Below are 23,383 nucleotides of genomic sequence, written 5' to 3'. Positions count from 1 at the left end.
AAGCATAATTGATATGTCTTATATATGATTATGATAGAGTACCAAATTGAAAAGCAAATATACAAGAGATGGGGCCTAATATATGCAGTAGTGATGGCTTTAGCACATAAATCCACTATTGCTATGTATGCTAGAAAGGGATCTTTTAGAGATATCTCAAAAGGAGAGAGCCGTTATGTCATTTATCTTTGGAACATATGGCAATTCTTTGATGCACACACACCATTTGCAATTAGAGATGCACAAACATTAATTTAGCTTGTTACTTTTTACTTTTCCGATCGATAAAGTTACTTATACTTTACATATAATTATTATTATTATTATCATGGGTTCAATGGGGAGATCAAATCTTCTGCATCCAAAGTGGATGTAGTATCTCTGTGGCTTCAATAAATGTCTGACACATTAAACTTATGACAATAAAATTAAGAAAATGGAAGATAATGAATATAAGTCAAACACTTATTGGAGCCATAGAGAGACCACACCTATTTTGAGTGCAGAAGATTTGATCTCTTCAATGGGTGTTATCTCCAATTTGTGACATAAAAAGTAGAAATACTATTGTAACTTTCATGATCAATGATAAATAATAACTTAAATATACAATAGTCAAGTCACTTAAAACAATAATTTAGTGATACTTCTCTCCGATTATAAGGTTTGATTTTTATGGATGACTAGTTCAATACTAATTTTCGTATTCAGCAAAGAGTATGATTAACCTTAATCTCAATTTTACAGTCTCTTACTATAAATATAGGGTAATGTTATCCACATGTTCATTTTTACTTCTCACAGACCACTCTCAATTTTGAGCCGTCGAATTGAAGAAGATCAATGGTTGAAAATTAACAAAAGTGTGTAGGAGGTGAAAATAAGTGTGTGAATAACACTATCCTAAATATATCGTTGTACTACAAAACAATATATACAGTAGTTAATGTTGCAAAACTTAGCATAAGAATGAAGTATGTTACCTGTATTTGTACATACATGTTGCACACGAATCTAGATATTTCCTACACTATTAATTTATTAGAAAACAGGTGAATATGTATTTTCTTAATAAAGTAAAAAAAATAAGAAACGAAATAAAAAGATAGGAACAGTTTGACCTCTAGCTCCTTCAGCATATATAGAATATACAGAAGAACAATATATACATATATAATATACCTGACTGACCACCATCTCTCTCTCTCTCTCTCTCTCTCTCTCTCTCTCTCTCTCTCTCTCTGCGCAACTGTTTCATATGTCCACAAGGTTCCAAAGAAATAGAATTAATGGAAAGTGAGATTTGCAGGGTTTATTCTCTTCTAGGATGAAACAGCAGCAAACACAAACCCACATGGTCAGCTGCAGGACGTTCATGGGTGTCTCTCTCAAAATCAGTATTTCAAAACATTCCCATGGCACATAAACACCAGATTCAGGAATCATTTTCTTTATTACTAATATTCCATGGCTCAAGTCTTTGAGACCACCAAGCAATATTCCTGCAATCTCAAGAACAATCCAAACTTCTATTATTTGGGGTCGGTCAACAGTCCGAAATGACCATGGTTCCTCCTGCTGCTCATCATCAAGACATACCCAACCAACAACAACAACAACACAATCTCTACGGCGGTTATGGTGGTTGCGGTTCCAATTACACGGCGGAGATCAGCAATTTCGGTCTTATGAGTACTAGTCAAGTTGTAGAAGGTTATGAGTATAACAATTATTGCAATAATATTGTTATTGAATCTGATCATCATCATCATCATCATCATCATCATCAGCTAGCGGGAATTGATTCAATGGCCGAGGATGAGTCTAGAACTAACAGCGTAAACGAAGCGGGTTCGAGTTCTAAAGATGCTCCGGAAGATAACAAAACATGGCTCCAATTGACTATAGGCGGCGGCTCTAACAACCACCCACCTGCGACTACGGAACATCCAACCCTCAGAAGCTCACGAAGTAGTACTACTCCTTCCGGTCCCGGATTGGTTGAACTTGATCTTGATCTATTACCACCAGGCCATGATCAAGGTGGTTTTTCGTCATTACGGCAAGTGAGGTCCATGCCACATATGCCTCCAATGTTTCATGTTCCTCAACACGAAAATATTTTCCGTGCTCCTCCTTCGAATCCGTCTTTCAGGCCTCCGTTTAATTCGAGTAACGCTACGGCTTTATACTTCCAGCAACCGGGGCCGGGAATGAGTAGCTCCTCGTCGGGTTTATTTCCTCACCAGGACGTTAACTGGGCATTTAGGCCAGCAATCCCTCATAATAATATAGGGATGACGGCTTCTACTTCATCTTCTTCTGCTTCCTCTTTTATACAACTGGGTTCATCCTATTTTGCACGCCCATTCCACCATCCTCTTCATGAATTTAACGTCGCCGGACCGAGCTTAGATTTCAGAGTTGTTGATCCTCCGAGAAGGCCCCAATCTGGCATTTGGTTTACACTCCAAGCATCCCAAAATCAGTAAGTATTATTGCATAAAACTCCCCCTGAGTAGGTGTAACTTTCTTTGTTGGATTTATAAAACTCCCCCTCCTGCAGACGTCGAGGTTTGTTAGAAAAAAAAGTTTACTAGTACTAGAACTCATTTTCTTCCCTTTTTGTTTCTTCGTTAATCAATTTGGAAAATATTGATGATGAAACTACATTTTCAATTAATCGGTTTGTCAATGCAGAGCAAAAGAACCATTCTTGCCCCAGATACCCAAAAGCTACTTAAGAATCAAGTAACATCTTCTATCTTTCCATCTCCTACCAATTCTTTTTTCATTTTCTCAGCTTCAATTAATTGCTATTTTCCTTTTACTTAGTTCGATTTTTATTAATTTCTTGTGTGTGGAAAATTTAGGGATGGAAGAATGACAGTTCGGTTGATAAAGAAGTATCTGGTTAATAAGCTGAGATTGGATAGCGAATCAGAGGTATGTATATCATCATACACACTTCAATATAAATTGAATCGAAAAGTGTTAAATTATAGAAAATTATAGTTAATTTTTGTTAGTGCCTTGCAATATTCAAGTTGCTTACGAACTTAATTAACACCATGCAGAAGCAAATATGATGACAAACATTAATAAAGAACATACAGAAAACTGACCTGTTGTTTTTGTCAAGTAACTAGGTATAAGCACATGGTGTTAGAGACATGATAGAAACAGCAGAACTAAAATGGGGTTCTATAGTGCTATTTGTTTCTTTTGCTAATAGAACCATATTTAGGTAGTTAAGTAGATTTAGGTCTTCCCTTTTTTTTGTTCATAATCATCTATTTCTCTATTAAAGGGATAAACTAAAATGGGTCATCTGCTTGTGTGTAGTTAGTTACGGAGTGTTTAATTTGTGATGGAAATTAACATACTTACTGGCCAAGAGGTACTTTACCTACCACCGCTTTGCTCAAACCTCAAAATTAAAGGTTCTATAAAGAGGTTTTCTCTTTCATAACTAAAAATAATGAAAGTAACGTTTCATCGAAATGGCAATACTCCTGCATGGAAAGCAGAATAAAGCACAACAAATATTCAAAAAACATAGAGAAAAAAATGTATATTATCAATACCAAAGATAGAAACACCACTATTAAGAAAGACAGTAATAAAGAAACAATGGATTGACAAAAAAGATGAGCAAACAATATATAGATGTAAGCCCTTCCTTGCACACTTCAAAACAACTCTTTCTTATCCACACACTAAATAAGACAGTGATTGAGCCTGCAGTGAAGTTGTTACGCTTCAACCCTATATGAGAAATGGTTTTCAGTTGTTGCTTGAGAACTGGTTTAACAAGTCACTGCAAATCAAAACCAGGCTTTCCCCCATATTATAACTAATATATTTTCTTTTCTCTTTTTTTCTCTTTCTTTTCTTATATTATAAGTAATATATACGTATACATACATATTGAGCATGGACATTCACTTGGAGTTTTTTCACTTCAAATAGATGGAATGAGTATCGGTGTCCTGGATTGATGTGTAAACTATTTTTTATATAATATTAAATATACTAAAATTTAATAAAAAATCACAGTAATTTTTTGTGATTATCTATTACTGGAAGTCATAAAATAAGATGTGGTATTTGAACACTTTGACCTTAAATCCAGACCCCAAAACAATTGAGCCTATATATGCCAGTAGCCCTTCACTATTTGTTCCCTACTAACGACTCCCTCTATTTTTTCCGCATGCAAAAAGTATTAATGTTTTTGTTAAGTGAAACCATGACTGGTATTAAACAGGTATAGAAAAATCAGGTTTAACCGTAGTAGTATGCAGAAAGCATTATATAGGTGAATGATATGCAATGCAATGCACAGCATGAAATGATAATTTGTATATGATGTGCACATTATTGCGGCTCATAATTTTACACAACTCTTTTAACACACGTTTCATCATGAAGTACCAATATATGTTTCCTAATAATTATGCTGAAGTTAAAATTCCTTCTGTATCTTAAAAATATGTGTATGCAATTCATGTTAGAACGTACCAATATAAGCAGACTTAATTAAGCTTTGCACAAGTGAAGTCATGGCCTGACTACTAGCTAGGTTTCTTAAAATTATTGAATTTTTTATGCAATGAGCAAAGTTAAATTTAGTTCATTGATCATGGATCGTAGGAAAAAAATCTTGACCAAAAAGAAAATTAATGATGAAATTTAGATTAACAGCTTAATGAGTAAGACATAATTGTAGACAAAATTAAATGAAACCTCAGTTGTATTCAATACTAAATGTTACGCGGAGGCCTAAATGATTCTAAAGCCAGCTTATATATCTATTATTTAAAACTCGAGGCATAATTCATGAAAAAAAAATCGAGGCATAATGCATATACATGTAGATATATATGTTTATGATATATTTAAATTTAAATTCCGTGCATGCAAGTTTAAGCTATAAGCGATTGTTTTAAGTTATAATTAATATCTAGTTGTCCTAATTGATCTAAGAAACATACGTCTCTTCTTATTAAAGAAAAGGTACATAAATAAATAAAAAATTACGATCCTTAGTTTAGCAAATTGTGTTTCTGAATATATATGGCTTAATGGGTCGTTGTATACAAATTTCTGCTAAATTATCTGTGGTTCTTCAGTAAGTATGTATATTCAAATTAAAACAGCTGTGTGGATCATCGAGTGCATCAATAAAAAAGAAGTTGCCTGGAAGAATAAAATTGGTTTGTAAGTAATATACGTCATAATTAAGAAAAACAAAATTATAAACTTATACAGGGATGCCAGTTTGCTTTTAGGTATAGAAGAGTGTTGGAATGGAAAAATAAAATGTCGAAGGGCGTAGCAAAAATGGTTTTAAGTTATGACCCATGTACTGATCGTATATTAGGTACTTAAATTTAGGTTTTAAACCGACAATGTATGAATAATATAAGAATGATCTAAAAATTAGAGATTCATTAAAAAAAAATTATGCGGTTCAAGTTATTGAAATACATTATGTAGTAGGCGTAATAACACTCCCCGTTATTGTTTTTTAAATAAAATAAAGAGAGACTTTGGATCCTTGGCTATCAATGTTCCTTGACTGAATCTTGTTGATTTTCAGTTTTTGATCGAAATCCCTGACATTAATATGAATATGTATTTCTATGCAAGTAACTATATTTTTTAAACTAAAAAAAATGAAATTTGTAATTGTTTAAATTAATGTGATATTAAATCAAACCTATAATTTGTGCGATTAAAAGTATTAAAATATAAATTACACTCTACAGTATATTGTATATGCATAAACATGGGTACACTCATCAAAATTAACAAAAAAAATTATTGTACCAAAACATCGGTAAATTCTTCAAAAGCACACAAAAAAATAATAGATATTAGGTCTAATAACATTAGTAAATTTCTTAGATTAAACTTGACATGGATACATTCTCCAATCAACGAGAAAGAATGTATCCATATAAGTTTAAAAATGGATTAGAAAAAATTGAATGGATTATATATATAAAAAAAATGGGTGCATTTTGCATTTCGCATGTAGCAAATTGGTATATTTAAGAACGGGTAATCTTTTTATAAAAATTAATGGGGTTCAAACTTGTTCTAATTTTATTTTGGAAATTTTGGAAATTTTTTGAATTGAAAATTAATTAGGAGTTTAATAAAGGTGTGAGTATTAAAACCCTAAATTAATTACTAATTTTATTTCAAAAAATTATGTAACTGACATGTAAATTCATTATTACATTAATGCTAGGGACTTCGATCAAAATCTAAAAACTAATAAGGTCCCAGTCAATGAACATTGGTAACTAGGGACCAAATAATAATTTTTCCTAAAATAAATGTATATAATAAAAGAACTCGGTTCATTTCAAGGCGCATAAATTATTCCATTAATTCAGAAGAATGAGGAGTTTCGAACTTGGGGCGCATAGGTAAAAACCCAACACCATATCCACCATGATTATACTATATACATTTCAAAGGTACATTTATATACCATGTACAACTATCATTTCATAATATGTGTGCAGCAAGACAAAAAAAATGATATTACTTTCATATATATGACACCAGTTCTGCTCTCCTAAGATCCTCGTTTTACTTGTGAGGACCAAATGCATATTAACCCTAAGATTATATCAGTTTAGATCCAAAGGCTTAAAATATTTGACAACTTAATAAAAATAAAAAATAAAAAAAAAACAGAGTTTTGTTTTTGTCATGGTTCATGAATTTTAAATTGGTTTTTAGTGTATAGGATATCTTCATTAAGAATACAAAACGAAATCAAAACTGAAGGAATATAAATTAATAACGAAAACCATGTAGTGGTGTAGTTGAATTTGTCTTCTCTTGACCTAAATTATATATCATCTGCATCTTTAAATAAAAAATAAAAAATAAACTATATATTATATGCGTATACGATCGATGTCTAGGTACCTTATTAAATTTTTTTAGTAATAATATATAGATAGGGATATATGTTTGAGCTGTATACTCTACATGCCAATTTTCTTATAAATAAGTTTTGCAATTTAAGTTGGATCGTTAATTTTTGGTTAAAATTCATAGACTCCACACGTTGAACAGTTTTAAGTTAAACGAAAATATAAAATAGTTGAAAGAATGATAAACCAACAACACGTGTATGTATCTTACTGGTCAATATTTTACGATGATTTGATACGTTACTTAATTATTTCTTTGTACACCATGCCCCCAAGTTAGGAGATAAGATGGAGACACTATCTTATAATAATAATAATAATAATCAATCCTCACAAAACAGCTAATCTGTGTGCAACAACCAACAATCAAATTTGGCAGATAGTGTTTTCATGCACCCATATATTTCCAAATTAATTCTATACCATATTAATAAAATATAGCATTATTTAGGATGTGTGACACACTAAACATTCTCTCTTTGCTTTTATATATTAATATAAGTTAATTAGTTCTCGCACTTTGTTATATGAAAGTCAATAATACACCGTTGAATTGGCAATTTCTTTGTTCATTAGGATCCACCGTCCAGGGTGGTGTGAATCCGTTGCTGCATACTTTTCCTAGGGAGAAATTTAATTAAATTCCATGCAGTACCTAAAAGTTGAGAAATTTTTAGTTATGACAGGAATATAAGTGGTATACTACGTATTTTAATAGGAGTGGTGGAAATTTTTATTTTTGAAGTTATTAACTTTTTAGCACACATATTCCACTATTTGTATAGTGACACGTGATGTACCACCCCGTATACGGGTCACAAAGAAAAATCGGTCCTAAAAGCCAACTCGTTCCCTTCACACCTGGCATGCAACTAAATACCCAATGATTAGGTTTATAATTGGAGGGTGTGAAAGATGAACTCCATTTCACTTATTACATAAAAATAAATTTCATGTATAAAAAATCTTTAAAAAAAAAAATAATATAACCTCTAATGATTCTTGCGTAAACTTAGGTTGGTTCCTATGATACGATTCTCAGATGATCAAGATATGATCTTTTGTGTTCTTTGGTTAGGCATGCATCATATATATCTCTAATATATTTTGTTATGATTAGCCACAATCCATGAGAAGCATGATAAATTATTTTTTATGGACATGAATATATATCATCTAGTGCAATAATCAGAGGTGGGATTTTTTCCAACCTTTTCTTTTTTGTAATTCCTTCATTGACTTTAGGCTTTTGCAAACCAAACATCTTCGATCATCTTGGATTATCGTAGGGTTTCAAAAATCACACGTGGACCCTGTCATTCTCGAAACCCATTGCATGTTCTCTCTCTCTCTCTCTCTCTCTCTCTCTCTCTCTCTCTCTCTCTCTCTTGTTTTCCTTTCGTCACGCCTTCGTTTCTTTGAACTCATCTTTCATCTTTTCCATTCGAAAGCTAATATTGTAGGGCCTTCTAATTTGCATTCTTTTCCTAAATTTGCACTGTTTGTGATAAAAAAAGGTCCTCCAAAACCTTAAGTGCTGCACTTAGTTGCATGGAATTTAAAAGACACCCCATCATCATCATCCCCAAACCAAACTTGAATAGATAGACCCAAAGTATTAATTTATATATTAATAGTATAAGAGTTAATGAGTAAATCTGCAACTGAACAATTCCAATCAAGTTGTTCATATAAGAACAAAAATAAAATCACGAGAGACAGATAAGAACCATGAAGTTTAATGAATACTTTACAGTTTGTGAATCCGATGCATGCACACTAAAGAAATACAAGGATAATCCCTGTTAGCTAATATAAAAACGACACTTTAACAACTTGGTTTTGCCAGAATTTAAGCAGTGTATTAGAGATTATAATATTAAGTTAAAAAACGTCTATTTTATTATCCAAAGACGAACATACGGTGGAAGCTACTTCATGAAGGAATATTGACCTTTCGTATTAGGGTTTTCAGAAGCAACGTGAAAGAGACGTGCATGAAGATGAAATTGGATTGGAAAGTTGGAATAGTTAAGCTTTGGGCCCTTTCGAAAATATAAAAAGATAGGTAGTGCCTGTTCGTCGCCGTGCTTTTTGGATCCATTACGTGATTTTTTGGATTTATTTTTAATCATTTATATTATATGATGCATCTTATTAGTATCATATTAAAGTCCAAAGCGTAATGATTTTGGCTTACCTGCAAAGTCTGAGTAGGTCCTGTAATCATTAAATCCGGGAAGTTTAAGATGGTAGGATGGCGGGCAGCTCCTCTCATACAGTCGATTTTCATGGCGGGCAACCCCTCATACTGCCCGTGATACTTTGGTTTTTCACATATAACTATTTTCCTTTATATTTTTTGGAATAGAAGATATATCAACGGGGACTGTGGGTGTGGGGTACGAAGAATCTGTTGGAGTAGAGATAAAAAGTTGAGAGAGATTTATGGGTAAAGCAGACGTTACAAAGATTTGTATGGAGCATAGCATGGAATAGACGTAAGCTAGTGACAAAGCATGACTTGAACACTACTTAATATTCAGTGATTTTGTCTTTTTTATTTCTAATACATAACTCATATAATTTTTTAACATAAAAAATAAATATAATTTCGGGTGAAATATACATAGTATGTTTAGTTTGTGTGACGTGATAAGATAAATCGATAAACAAATCTAAAATGTTATACAATCAGTTACAATGTAGAGTCTTTTGTGTGTTGTGTGGCTGGGAAGTATTGCACCTAATTTCTAGGGTTTATTATATGCTCGATTAAAATCTGCATGGCTATCAATTACACTTAGCTAAAGAAAATTAAAAAAAAGCGAGTTGCACCATAATGTTGTCCTTGCATGCACAATATTTATGCACGTATGATATGATTGCAACTACGAACTTCACTTTTTCATGCACGTGAAATCCCATCGATACTAATAATTAGTTTTGTTTCTTCTTTACTTGTTTGTTTCTGTTAATTATCATTATTAATTCATGTAATTAGTTCTTCAATAATAAATTTACGTGTATATCGCAAGTGTGTGTACATGTATATATGTGGGTGTATATACATATATATGATTGGGATTGATATGAATGGTAGCAGGTAGAGATAACATGTAGAGGACAGGAGCTTCTACCTTTCTTGACGTTGCAGCACGTAAGAGACAACATCTGGAGTCTAAGGGACGCACTCACCTTGCTTCCAGAGTCCTCAACCACTGATCATGTCATGGTGTTGAACTATGCTAGGACCACGACGACGACAAAGACGACGACTACTACAACCGCTTGATTAAAGCTACTCCTCGATTGAGAGTTTTTCCCCATAATTTGAGCGATCGTTCGGGTCCCATGTTCTTGTATCATTGTTTATTTAATTATGCAAAACCCTTGGCCCTCTCCTCGTTTTGGCATTCTTTTACTCTTTTCCCCCTTAATTTATAATGGTTTTTTCTTTCACTTCTCACTTCTCTAATTGATGGAGATAAGTACCCCAAAAGCAGTGTTTATTATATGGTTTTGGGGTTAATGACCTTAATTAATCCAAGTGTATCTCTAAGCTACGACGGGATTATTGATATTTATTCTCATTATTTATGTTAACTAGTACAAGATCCAGAGTGACTATTTTATTTTTATTTCTTAACAAATGATATTATCTACATTAAGAGAAAGATGGTGGGCTTAGTCTCATTATGAGCTAGAAATAATGTGATTTGAATTCTTCTTTGGCGAAAATCGAACCTAAGACCTCTCACTTACAAATGAAGATGAGTAACACTAGATCGTAATACTAAGTAACATTTATTATTTTGTTAAGAACCCATCTTATTTGAATCACATCCTAAACCACATGATGTAGCAGATGACATTTATATATCATGTCATTTAATATCCGAGTAATGCTATTCATACCATGTTTTTATACCACATTTTCATACCACTTTAGGTGGTATTTGACGTGAACAGCCATATCATTTGAATTAATCAAAATTTTAAATTAGTTCATTATTTAATAAACTAATAATTAAAAAAAACTAGTTAATTAAATGATGACTGTGGTATACGAGAAGTCTTGCTTCTTCATTTCCTTGGGTTTGGCAAATTTTTCAAATAATGTAATTGTCCACATAACATGCCATCTAAGATGATATATAAATATGGTATAAAAACATGGTATGAATATCATTACTCTTAATATAATTAAATGTATTTTCATCTTTTAATCTCCTCCTGCACTGCCGTCTTCTCCCCAGATCGTCGATCTACCTCTCTCTCTCTGGGAAAGTCAACCTCTAACAAGAATACCCATAGAACCCAAATCTCATCACACAATCAATTCCCAGGGGAAACAATGAAAGTAAAAAAGTGCATTTTTCTCCCAGACTCAAGTGATGGTAACGCTCGAGAAAATTTTCAGAGTACCTTGTACATGTGTTGACTCTAAAAATTACAAAACCTACGTGGCGCGCAGGCCGAGTAACTAATAAGCTAACTACGTCCTTCGGTTGATTGCGGGGCGTGCCAACTCGTCGGCCGAGCTTGGCCGAGGAGTAAAATTTGTTGATGTCGCTTCGAGCGCGTTGCTGACTTCTCTATCTTGCGATTGCGACCGAGGAAGGAACACTCTCGGTCTCTGGGTTCTACAGCCTGAAGACAAGGCTACTAATTCTGCGGAGTTCACAAATCGTTGGAGCCCGATTCGGTCACTGTGATTATATTCGTAAGAGTATAAGCACGTCGAATCGAGACCAAACTATATGGGCACAGGTACTCAAACTTGATGTATGTCTTGATGGTAAACGTAGTTCGGCCGTCGGAATGCCGAACCCTGAAACTCACTTGCGAGTATCCAATCATAAAATCACTCGGCGTCCAGTACGCTGAGCAGTGCAATTCGTAACACCTGACTATGCCGAGAGGGCTAGCAAGGTGACCTCTGCCAACAAAGGTTCGAAAACCCTTCTCGGCCGAGACTTAGATAGATAACCAGTCGACCTCGACGCAGTGCTGTTTATCCAAACTGAAGGTGCTTCTCGGTCGGCTGATTCTGCGGCAGCAGTGCTGTTTATCCAAACTAAAGGTGCTCGCCGGGTGCTTCCACAGTGCTGTTTATCCAAACTGAAGATGTGTCGGCAGGAAAAGAAAAAGGGAAAATCTCAAGGTGTTTGAGAGGTTTTGCGCAGGGCAATTGTATGCTGATTTGAAAGGGTTTTTCTGTTGCATGATTTCTTGTATTTATATTACCCCATTCCTTGAAACCAATTCTGATTTGGATTGGGAGTCCTTGTTCCATTTCGACTCTAACTCGAACAAACCTACTCCCACTGGGATTCTGAATTTTCCTTCTTTTCGAGACTCTATTCCTTGCCGGTCGAGAATCCTGGTCGCACCAGGACTTCCTCGACCTTTTCTATTCATCCGGACTACTTAGGATAGGATTTGGCCGACCCTGCCATCCGGCCCAGGATTTATTATTCGGCCCATAGTATTTGTCATCACCTTGGGCCGAGCACATCCTGCTGCTCGGCCCAACAATAGTATTTTGGGCCCAAACAACATGAAACAGCTGGAGTACCCACCCAATAAAGTTACCACTCCGCACGTTTTAGTAAAGTGACCTCCAATCCAGAGGAATGAGAACACCCACCACCACCTGGCTTTGGCTTGTCTGGCTGGTCGACAACCTTCACTCAAAGACCGACGTTATATTCTCTCTCCTTATGCAGATGCATGTATCGCGATCAATATATATATATATATATATATATATATGAATCTGAACAAATTCAAAACCCCAAAACCCGCATAAGTAAAATGGTCAGAAATTCCAAGAATTTTGTAAAGGAGAACAAAAATCCAAATGATGAAACGACAAGGACAAAACCCAATTTCTAGTTCTGGGCTCCGGGAGAGTAGCCAATTTCAATTATGATTAAAAGTAAGATGAATTAGGGGTTGCAGATGAAGAAGATGAAGTTTCAGAATAAATTTTAATAAAAACAAAGAATTAATTAATTTTCAACGAAAAGAGCAACCAAAAAAAAAATTTATGTGTGAAAGCATATAGCCATGTGTCATATGCCTGTTGGTTTGGTATTCCACCTGTCATGCATGAGATGGAGTTTCCGGAACAAAGAAAAATTTCTCATAATGCTCGTTACCTTATCTATTTATGTATTATCATTGAACGAGTTTAAATTTTAAAATTTATGTATATCTATCACATAGATTTCCATTAAATCTATCAAACAGTAATAAATATATTTGTAAGCAGCGTCAACGCTTAAAAAAATGGTGAGAAAAAATATTTCAAAAAAAAAGAAAACACTTCAATTCCCCAAAAGATCTCAGTAAATACCAATATCCATTGATGTGAAACCAAGATTCTCTTATTTCTCATCCCAATATCCTTAGCGTCCATTGAAAGGAGAGAGAGAGAGAGGAGAGGAGTTTTATAGTATGAGGGTCTCCCGCGACACCGGCGGCGGTGCAAAAGGGGTGGGTGGTGGATTGTCGAGGAGCTATAGGTTCCCAAACTTAAACTTAACTGCTTATGTTCGCAATTGGTTTTTTTTTTCTTCTAAACATACGATGATATTTATATTAAGGAGGTGAAGGAGTGACATAAAACTTCTCACTTATAAATGAAAAAGAATATTACTAACCGTAATACTAAGTGATCGTTGGTAATTGATTTTAATTGATTATGTTGATAAAAGTTTAAAATACATGTAGATTGCTTCAAATGACTTGGCAATGCCAGAGATGTGGTTCAAATAAGGTGGTCTCCCTTGTATTTTCTTTTTGTTTTTTAAGTTCTACTTTTTATTTTCGTGTCATAGAAATAGAAAAAGTATGTGAAAAATGTATATGAACTAACAAAACAAATACTAAAACAATTTTAAGCTATTTTCAATCTCGATTTTTTATAGGGAGTTTTAACAAAAAACTCACGGTACTGTTTATTTTAACGAAAAATCACATTTTTACACTAAAAAATTAAACCTGATACTATTCATTTTACCCTTTATTTTGTCCTTATTATTAAAACTCAAAGTTTTCAAGTCTTTTTCATTAGTTTTCCTTTTTTTATATACATAATAGTTATAAACTCAAAGAATATGCATCTTTTACATTTTTCAATTTGGTTTATCTTTGGTTAATGATCAAACCAAACCATGGCAAATCAAGTAGTACGTGACGTAATCACCAATGCACTTGGACGTGGATTGCTTTGTTGGGCTTCAAGATCCAAGGCAAGCCCACAACATAGATGAATTTGAGGCTCCAATCCTTTTTTGTTTTAGCTGGATTAATTCAGAATATGATGCCAGCATTTTCTCGTGAATCTGCTGCAAGTACATCTTCTGCAAAACTCTCAAAAAGGCTAGACTAACTGCCACCGGTGTACCGGCTCAAGGTATCCAACAAAGATGGTTGTGCGTTACTAACCGAAAATTGAAGCCGACGAAAGAATGTTAGGACATTCACTGGGTTTTCAACTTCGTGAACGCAGGCAATGACTTCTGCCCCGATTACCAACAATGTGAATGTGCTCGAGAACCGGCTTTGGACGTAAGGATTCATGGAAATCGAAAGACCTGGGCATTGCTTGAAGTTGATGATGACCGATGATGACTTACGAAGAAATTTCCGTGGCCTCCCTCAAAGCACACAGCCCAGATGAGTGCATACAGTTTTCCTCCTAAAGAAAGAAAGTTAGCTTGAGAATCATATGACATCTAGACCGAAGCTGAATCTACGAAGACTGAGAGTATGACAGAGCTACGTACAAAATGCTAAAGGAAAACAAGGTGACAAGATTAACAAGGCCAAACCATACGAAATATGAGCATCCAGATCATATTATGGCACAATGAACTTTAAAAAGGTCAAGTTTTATGAAACATTCCAGCAGAGACCAATTACAACTGTTGGGCCAAAGAGGAAAAACATCCTAAAACATATTACGGATTAGGAAAAGCTTTAGGGCAAAATCCAGTAGAAATAGTACAAGAATAACTGACACGGCAAAATACGTTACACCAAATATTTTACCGCAAGTGCACTGTCTGTAGGTTAACAACACCACTGTTTCTCAAATACTCAAATTTCACCAGCTCCACAATCATTTAAAAGAAACAACTCCTACATCATCAATTATGCAGCCAAGGAACATGCGATTTCTTGTAGACTGCATGACCACCCAACTATCTATCAAAGGTTATTTGCACACATTAGCGTAGCTCGTAAAACTATGATTCTTTTGCTGTTGGTCCTAGACCATGTACTCAAACACAACAAAAAACAAATTCACAATCAGTTGTTATGCTTGCGCTGTACTAGGGTCGGGTTAAGGTACTAGATTCAGTTCTTGCCAGACAAGCAATATCACACTGCATTACTTTTGAGTTTTCGGATCGAATCCACTGCAGCATCCTTTTTAACAAATGATAAATAACTCCTTTTAATGCTTAGAAACGAGTGAACCATCAATATTCATTTCTTATAACCCCTACCAAATGGTTCCTACCCTGTCCTCCCATCCCCCAAACTATATTGTATGAAGTATGTCATCACACTAAGCATTGAAGCCAACACCATCGGTTACCAGTTTACAGACAGTAGCATGGAGAACAAAGCTTTCCTGACATAAACGAAGGAACCTCAAAAGAATACCAATATAACGATCCTATCATCCAACCCAAACAAGAATACAATCCTATCATCCGAGCTATGTATCATTTCAACCGACAACAACATAACTGCCACGCTAGTTGAATTCGCAACATGCTGCTAGAAACCTACGAACATGCAATAAATGCAAGAAGCAAAGGGCATCACAAAAGGAAGGATGAAATGAACGCCGGTTCCAAATTACTCATTTAACATATACTTTATTCGAATCAAAATATGGTAGTGTTACATCAACAAACTACAAGTCGAAACTCTAGCTCAAAAACTAAAGAAAACTCCCATTGCGTTGATGGGAAAACAACAATTAAAGTACAAAAAGATGAACAAATAGCTAATGTTACAACACAAACTATGATTATCATTGTTGTAATTATGTTATTGTAAGAACAAAAGGATTACACTATTCTACTAAACCAAAAAGAACAAGGAAAGCCAGACTCACGAGAACCCCTTCCGGAGCTTCTGGATGGCGGCGTACATTTTCCGCCGTGAACCGACGGCGTTGATACCCATATCCTTAAGATCCTCCAAAGTCAGCATCGGCAGCACCTCGTCGTCCACCTCGTGTATCTCGAACACCGGCGTGTACCGGCTCAGCCCCAATTCTATCAGCCACGACCTCACCCCACTCCAATTCGACTCCGGCATGTTATCCGCCTCAACGGCATCGTTCTCCCTGCTCACCGACGCCCTAGCCCAATTTCCCGCCATCCTCTGCCCATCCCACATATCCTCCCCCGCGTCATCCCCCGAGTTCACTGGAGTGCTGCCCCTCACCGGACTATCCTGATCGGGATCCGCGCTGAACCACTCGCCTCCCTCCTCTCTGCTATCGCCGTCGTCGAGCTTCGAATTGGAAGCCCAATTCGATCGGATCCTCTTGGTCCCCGTGGCTCGCTTCGCCTTGACTCTCCGGTTCCCGAACTCGAACCGTCCGTCGCCATTTTGGTTCCTCTCATCGGGCGGCGTCATTTCGTTGGACTCGTTGCCGTTGACGAGGTTGGTGATTGACCGGGCCTTGACCGATTTGGAGTCCTTGGGGAGCCTCCAGCCGGGCCTGGCTCGTCGCATATGTGATTCAAATGAGCCAGTAGCGGCGGGCTGGTCGCCGATCTCGCCTAATCGGACGCTGGGGCGTCGCTGCCTTTTGGGGCCCAATTGGGGGCCGTGGTTCTCCGCGGTGTGTACGGCCGTTGTGGTTGCTATTGCCGTTGTGGCAGTTAAGGATGCTTCTGTATTTATCAGCTGTGTCGTTGTGGTGGTTGGAATTGTCGGGACGGCGGTGATAGGAGCTTCCGGTGGCTGTAGCTCAGCTGCCATGAGAGTGAAGTGGGAAAAGGGTACAGAGAGTGCGCGTAGGATAAGGGATCCGGTAGTTCTAGATAAGCATCCTTGTCTCAATGTCCACCGTTGGATCAGGATTATTGGTTGATAATCCAACGGCGGAGGTAAAGGCGATGGGATTTTCAAAATATTTGGGCCTGGAACGCTCCGTTGCTTTGCCTTATGGACTCGTATGTAGAACCGTCCTTCTACTAAAATGGGTTGGAAATAGCTGACCTTTATAATAATATGGGATGCCCTTACATAACTTCTTGAGATATTTTACATGCAATCGATTTTTTTTCTTGAATTTTATTCTTAGCCATCCTATATTCGAACCAAGTATTTTCTAATTAAATCACGAATTACAAATGTCTAGAAAAGCTCTATTGTTATTTCCCGAGGCAATCCACATTGATATAATAAAAGTTAGAGACCTACAACAATCACCGAATGTCCGAATTGCTTTTTTCTTACCACACCTCATATTCATTCTTCCCATCAAACCTTTCAATCTCATACCACTACCGTGAACCGGAAGCCTCAATGCCACCACCACAAATTCCAGTCGACTTTGTTTCTACGGATGGAGGAGGAAAACTTTGAACTCACTACTTGTTCCAATGCTGGATAGACCGAAGGAAATACCACTAGATTAAGAGCTAATTAGTAGCCAATTTTGAACTTGAAGATCTGATACCAATTAAAAGTTTGAACAAAACTTGTAGCCGAACGATCGCATAAACATTAACAAAGTAGGCAAACAATCACAAAGACAAGATATAGCATTGTTCAGCCAATCACACGTAAAAGAAGATGATCACAATTTTGAAATGGAAGTAGTTTCAATCAATCACACGTAAAAGTCATCCAGGTTGTATTCAAACAATTATGGCACCACCATGTTGCGCATCCAGAAGCACCAAATCTGAAACTGGAGGCACCGACGAAGGAGGAGTACTTGCCTCTCGCTCGAACATCCTGATTTGAGAATTCTCGTCGCACTTCATTATTCATACTCACAATTGAATCTACGGAAGCTTTCGTATCCAATCAACCTTGCTTGATCACCAAATAACGTGTCTATAGATCCCAACAAGCTTTTCCTGGAATTAAATAGATCAAAATCGCAAAACGACATACCAAGAATAGTCAGTGCACTGGGATTGAAATTATACGTATTTTAAAAGAAAAAACTGGATTGCAAATATTGCAAATGTAAAACCCTAGACTGAAATACCTGGAGAGTCTTGGGCAGAAAGCTATATACGCTGCCGTGATTGGAGCATCGTGACCTCAGAACTAACAACAAATTGAGAAAATATTAGAGCTTATACATGTAAGCAAGAAACAAATAAAGTACTTTTACACCACAAAGAAGCTGATAACATAATTTGTATCAGTTGCAGCTTATGCTGCTGTGCAATATAAGAGAGATGTTCCTTTTAATTGCTTCTTTGTAGCTGCTCAAGGAACGGTAGTACAATACTACCAACAATTTCTCTATCGGGTATGCTTAGGTAACAGTTATTGAATAATCAGCGAAACATAGTGAGTTGAAAATTAGAACAAGCAGTATATAACAAAGGGCAGGTCAGATCGTCAGAGTAGGAGCATGAACATGAAGTAGAAAAACAGTAAAAAACAGAGAACCAACAATGGAGAATAACAGTAAAAATTTAAAGAAGATCAAATAAATTTTAGAAAAAAAGGTAATATGAAGCTGCTGAAGTAAACAACACAAATGAAATCCGTCGCGGATCCTTGCTGTAATTTTACTTGTTTAATAAGAAAACAAAACACAAATGAAGTAATCTCGAGATTTTCAAATTCAAGAAGTACCTGTCCAACATGTCGGCAAATACAACGGAAGGCACGTGTTGGACTTTATTGAAATCATCTCCTCCTATCTGAAGCCTGTTACGAAATGTCGTAGACATCCTTGCGAAGCTTAACTCCCTGAGCGTAGTAAGATACCTCAGCCCGTTTGGAATTTCGGTCAATCTGTAGCAAGCTTGTATGAAAAATCGGCGGAGGCTCGGCATGGCTCCTCTTTCCACCTTCAAGTCCTTTAACTCATACATAGAAACAAGGGAAAGACATTCAAGATGACGAAAGCCTTCGTTGGAGAAAACCAGTGTGTCTGAAATTGAACTCTCAAAAGTTTCTTCCATTAGGCATAGGATTTTCAAATTTGGCAACTTCGCTAGTACCGCCATTTGGTTGTGGTTGAGATCACACCGGCACAGAGATAACTTAGTGAGGTTTGGAAAGTGCTGAAGGTCTCCAGGTAACTCTACTGTTCGACCAATCAATTGCAGCTTGTACACATGACGACAACTCAATACTATTTGTGTTACCTCCGTGCCAGTTCCAAGTAAGTTGTGCACAAATAGAGATCGAATGCCATTGAGTGTGCTGCTTATACCTTTCAAGGTTTCCTCCAAATTTTTCAAGGGGCTTGCCAATTCTATGGCCAGTTTTCTGAGACCGGTTAACCCAGCAAGATCATTCAACTCACAACAGTCACTCGAAACATAATTTAAAGTCTGCAAATTGTGAAGAGTAGATAGGTGTAGTCTATTACCATGTGCGGTGTAATTCAAGGGTAAATACAAATGCCTCAGTTGCACCATCTTCCAAAATACATTTGGTAACATATCCGAGTCATAATGAATGCGAAGATCCAGAGTTTGCAAAAGTATCAAATTGCCCAGGCAAGATGGCAACCGTTTTATACGACTATTTCTTAGACTTAAGAATCTCAAGTGGACCATATTCCCAATTTCATTTGGCAAGTCTACTAATGCAGCCATACCTTCAACCTTCAAAACTCTGAGCAATTTGAAGTCCTCAAACAGTGATGATACTGGCCTTTTATTTCTTGGATACCAATCTGATGGGCAAAAGTATAAAAGAGACCTGAGACGGACATCTCTTTCATAACTTGATGGAACTAATTTATCAACATATTCATCCAAGCAGATGGCAAGTCTTCGAACCTTACCCGTTGGTATTGCCTTGGCTATCATCAGAGAAGGAGGAGAATACATAGTCTCACTTCTGTGCAATGATTTGACATTTTGGAGAAAGCCCTCCTCTTCTGACTTTATCAAACACAAGTCTCGCATAAGATCATGAAGACGACAAGACTTGATCTTTCTAACAGAACCCCGTTCCCCAATTTGAACCACACACCTGTCCACCAGTTCATTTAAGTAGTTGTATGCTATCTCCTCCATTGTTTCTACTAAACCTTGTGTTTGTTGTAGTGGCATAGATATAAAACCTTCTGCCATCCACAGTTGAGTCAATCTTTTCACTGGTATCTCAAAATCTTCTGGGAAAATGCCTAAATACAAAAAGCATGATTTTAAGTGATAGGGTAAGTAATCATAACTCAATGCCAACACCCACATTGTACCCGTGCATTCTTGTTCATGGCCTTTGCCTCTTCTTATGTATGCATAAACATTGTTAAGCACTGTATCCCACTCTTCAATTGTATCCTTTCTAGCAAGGAGTCCTGCGAGCACAATGACAGCTAATGGCAAACCGGCACAATGTTGAAGCATCTTCTTTCCTATTTCTTTCATCTTTCCGAAAACTTCCGAGGCTGATAAATAATGAAACACCACATTAATTATTTGTCATATTAAAGAAATGAATTTATCAAATACATAAAGTATAAGTTAATGGTTTTACTAAACGGATGCTAGATATCTCACCAAATACACACACACACACAAATATAGTTCTAGATAACTGAAAAAACAATATAATTTATCTTAGATACTATTTTTTTATCTATATACACCAAGGTAAATGGTGAATTACTCTAGTGGTTAGGATCTTCCTCTTAAACCTACTGCGTCATGCATTCAAACCTTTTTCTCTTCCCTTAGTGTAGAATATCAAACATCAATTTGGTACAAAACGTAGTCTTCCTACTAGGTTTACTCTCCCATATATCGTTTAGCAATGTAATTGAAATAACTAGATGTACTTATACATGTGAAATTGTTTTGAAATATCTACGTGCTAGAAATTGTTTGAAACCCATTTGTTTTCTTCATGTACTCCTTGTTCGAATCTTTAGCATACACGGAGGTTTGAAAACATATTTCTTTTTAATTTGTGTCAAATGGAATATGAAATCAATTGAAATAAGAAATTAAAGTAATCCAGGAGAATAGAATGGGATGAGAAATTACTTATTTCTTCTCTTCCGAAGATTGCTATCTTCTCCAATAGTTCCCAACTTTCATCTTCGTTCAACGGCCGAGGTTCGTGGAGGATACCATTTCTATCTGCTGCATGCAAAGCTACTTCCTTGACTCGAGTTGTAAGTAATATTCTGCTTTCTGTTCTCTGATTTAGTGGAAATGCAGCTTTCAAAGACTCCCATGTCTCCATGCTCCAAATATCATCGATGACAACCAAACATCTACTTTCTTGCTGTAGAAGATAAATTCTCTTGGCTATTTCATCATCTTTCATTTTTGCAATTTCTTCTCTTTGCACGGTGGTAGCAGAAAGAAGTTTAATTAAAAGTTGTTCCCAAACATCTCTTACTTGACATTGTTGAGAGATACATACCCACACAAAGCTGCCAAAATGGCGTCTAACTTCATCATGATGATAAATCTGTTTTGCAAGAGTTGTCTTTCCTAGACCGCCCATGCCCCAGATAGAAACAACTTGGTGTCTGGGCTCTTTCTTCACCAACTGCATAACCAATTCTCGTACGTCAGCTTCTAAACCGACAACATCACGATCAATAATATGAGAATAGCTTCTTCTTAGTTTTTGCCGCCTCTCATACAAAGAAGTGGCTACTTCCATGATGTGATGATTTCGCAAGCTTGACCTGCAATTGGAAAGCTGGGTGGTAATTTTCTTAATTGCTGAGCCAATTTTGTGAAGATCACCTCGTTCCTTCAGCACACAACCAAACCTTTTCAGAACCTTCATAATACCTCCTTCCCTCTTCGAGGCCACTTGGAGGACAAAAATTTCTATGACATCCTCCAAATCATAAGCAGCATTTCTAATTTCCGCGACCAGAATATGTACCGTTTCATCATCTCGTTGCCTTACATCTGCATCTTTCAGAAAACCCCGCACTACTTGTAGCTCTCTTCGTGCAGCCTCAACTTGATCGCTGACTCCATGCAATAACTTCGCTTCTTGAATGATTAAGTCTCCAAGCCTTTCAACCACAAAGGAAACCACTGCCTCAGCCATATCGATCGCGCGCACAAGGAAAACAACTTATAGACTTTTAGTTTCAAAGTATTTCTATTTCATAAAGAGTTCTGAATGAACAAGCCAATATACGTAGGCAGACGAGTAACTGGTTACAGGCAACCAAAACTTCACTCCTCGAAACCGTGTGTTTTCGAGGTTGTTTCTTCTTCAAACTTGACCTAGGAGCCTCGGGGAGTTGTAAGGAAGCTCCTACAACCTTCAAAACGTCGTGACTCGGCCGGGATCACGTCGGAATAAACTTGTCCGAGTCGGACCTTCCGAGTTGACGAGTCAACTCGTCCGTTTCACGATCTGGTTGTATGGTTGGGTTCGTGGTGACGAGGGGAGTACGATGGTGGAGTTTTTAAACTCGATCTGTGAAGATTTGGTGAAGGTCCTTGTAGTTGCAGAGGTGGAGAAGCCCGGGTGAGGAGAGAGGGGGAAAAGAGGGCAGATAAGGAAAGTGAGTTCTGATTGGTGAAAAAGGAAGAGAGGGTGAGTGAGGAGTAAAAAGTTGCAATAATGAGGGAAGCAAAATAAGAGCGTGGGGACCCAGGCAATACACTATACTATTCGTTCATGGATAAAATTATTACACTTCAATAGCTTTGGCAATATCCAATAAAATGTTAGTATTATTTTTATTTATAAAATAATACTAAATTATTTTATTTGTACTTTCAGATAAGATTTTTAATCGTTATCGTTGCGTCACGTGTCATTATCTAAAAAGTTATAAAATAATACAAAATAATTTTATTTGTAATTTCGGATAAGATTTTTAATTGTTTTCGTTGCGCCACGTGTCATAAAATCCAAAAATACAATTATTGGTGATGGATTTCCAATAAGATTTTTAATTGTAGTCGTTGCGTCATGTGTCATTATTTGAAAATATAATTATTGGTAATGAATTTCCGATAAGATTATTAACCAGTCACGTCACGTCACATGTCATAATCTGTTTACAATCTTTAAGGATAGATTTCCATCAGATTTTTAACAAATGACGCCATGTCACTTGACATTATCTACAACCTAATCTTTTATGAATCCTCCATATAATCCAACATTTATCCTCACAAATCTCACACCAATTTTCTTAAGATCTCTATTATTATTCATAGTTTATGCTTCCTTCTTCA

The 23,383-nt window shown here is 36.4% G+C and overlaps 3 protein-coding genes across 8 annotated transcripts; 1 reads left to right on the top strand and 2 right to left on the bottom strand.

Annotated features, from left to right (window-relative positions):
- The first annotated feature begins 1,169 nt into the window (after positions 1 to 1,169).
- LOC137735915 (uncharacterized) lies at positions 1,170 to 10,568 on the top strand. 2 transcript variants are annotated; one of them, XM_068475268.2, is made up of 4 exons: positions 1,170 to 2,488; positions 2,701 to 2,751; positions 2,874 to 2,946; positions 10,069 to 10,568. In XM_068475268.2, the coding sequence occupies exons 1-4, from the start codon at positions 1,560 to 1,562 to the stop codon at positions 10,255 to 10,257; spliced, it is 1,242 nt and encodes a 413-aa protein (XP_068331369.1). In that variant the 5' UTR covers positions 1,170 to 1,559; the 3' UTR covers positions 10,258 to 10,568. The 2 variants fall into 2 exon arrangements, with proteins under 2 accessions (XP_068331369.1, XP_068331368.1); XM_068475267.2 differs by having other exon boundaries at positions 1,289 to 2,488; positions 10,066 to 10,568.
- A 3,457-nt stretch (positions 10,569 to 14,025) lies between these two features.
- Positions 14,026 to 17,044, bottom strand: LOC137737922 (uncharacterized). Of its 2 annotated transcripts, XM_068477507.2 has the most exons (2): positions 16,108 to 17,044; positions 14,026 to 14,673 (listed from the first exon to the last, which is right to left on the bottom strand). In XM_068477507.2, the coding sequence occupies exons 1-2, from the start codon at positions 16,983 to 16,985 to the stop codon at positions 14,634 to 14,636; spliced, it is 918 nt and encodes a 305-aa protein (XP_068333608.1). In that variant the 5' UTR covers positions 16,986 to 17,044; the 3' UTR covers positions 14,026 to 14,633. The 2 variants fall into 2 exon arrangements, with proteins under 2 accessions (XP_068333608.1, XP_088538644.1); XM_088682518.1 differs by lacking the exon at positions 14,026 to 14,673 and having other exon boundaries at positions 15,846 to 17,041.
- A 654-nt stretch (positions 17,045 to 17,698) lies between these two features.
- LOC137737967 (putative disease resistance protein At1g50180) lies at positions 17,699 to 22,770 on the bottom strand. 4 transcript variants are annotated; one of them, XM_068477561.2, is made up of 4 exons: positions 21,203 to 22,770; positions 18,831 to 20,604; positions 18,229 to 18,290; positions 17,699 to 18,094 (listed from the first exon to the last, which is right to left on the bottom strand). In XM_068477561.2, exons 1-3 carry the CDS (start codon positions 22,233 to 22,235, stop codon positions 18,251 to 18,253), a joined length of 2,847 nt encoding a protein of 948 aa, XP_068333662.2. In that variant the 5' UTR covers positions 22,236 to 22,770; the 3' UTR covers positions 17,699 to 18,094; positions 18,229 to 18,250. The 4 variants fall into 4 exon arrangements, with proteins under 4 accessions (XP_068333662.2, XP_068333663.2, XP_088538643.1 ...); XM_068477562.2 differs by having other exon boundaries at positions 17,699 to 18,088; positions 21,203 to 22,768; XM_088682517.1 differs by having other exon boundaries at positions 18,259 to 18,290; positions 21,203 to 22,768.
- Between the last annotated feature and the right edge of the window lie 613 nt (positions 22,771 to 23,383).

The sequence above is a fragment of the Pyrus communis genome, chromosome 13, assembly GCF_041283825.1.
Source record: "Pyrus communis isolate YQ-2024b chromosome 13, ASM4128382v1, whole genome shotgun sequence".
Taxonomy (NCBI): domain Eukaryota; kingdom Viridiplantae; phylum Streptophyta; class Magnoliopsida; order Rosales; family Rosaceae; genus Pyrus; species Pyrus communis.
This window is presented reverse-complemented; position numbering and strand designations above follow the sequence as displayed.

Excerpts from the sequence above, each read along its gene's own strand:
- LOC137735915 (XM_068475267.2), top strand. The coding sequence starts at position 1,560 with ATGACCATGGTTCCTCCTGCTGCTCATCATCAAGACATACCCAACCAA. Across the intron at positions 2,489-2,700 it reads CTCCAAGCATCCCAAAATCA|AGCAAAAGAACCATTCTTGC; the intron begins GTAAGTATTATT and ends TTGTCAATGCAG. Across the intron at positions 2,947-10,065 it reads GATTGGATAGCGAATCAGAG|CAGGTAGAGATAACATGTAG; the intron begins GTATGTATATCA and ends TATGAATGGTAG.
- LOC137737922 (XM_068477507.2), bottom strand. The coding sequence starts at position 16,985 with ATGGCAGCTGAGCTACAGCCACCGGAAGCTCCTATCACCGCCGTCCCG. Across the intron at positions 14,674-16,107 it reads AAGCTCCGGAAGGGGTTCTC|GAGGAAAACTGTATGCACTC; the intron begins GTGAGTCTGGCT and ends TTCTTTCTTTAG.
- LOC137737967 (XM_088682516.1), bottom strand. The coding sequence starts at position 22,235 with ATGGCTGAGGCAGTGGTTTCCTTTGTGGTTGAAAGGCTTGGAGACTTA. Across the intron at positions 20,605-21,202 it reads CTTCGGAAGAGAAGAAATAA|CCTCGGAAGTTTTCGGAAAG; the intron begins GTAATTTCTCAT and ends ATTATTTATCAG. Across the intron at positions 18,095-18,830 it reads TTTGCCGACATGTTGGACAG|GAAAAGCTTGTTGGGATCTA; the intron begins GTACTTCTTGAA and ends ATTTAATTCCAG.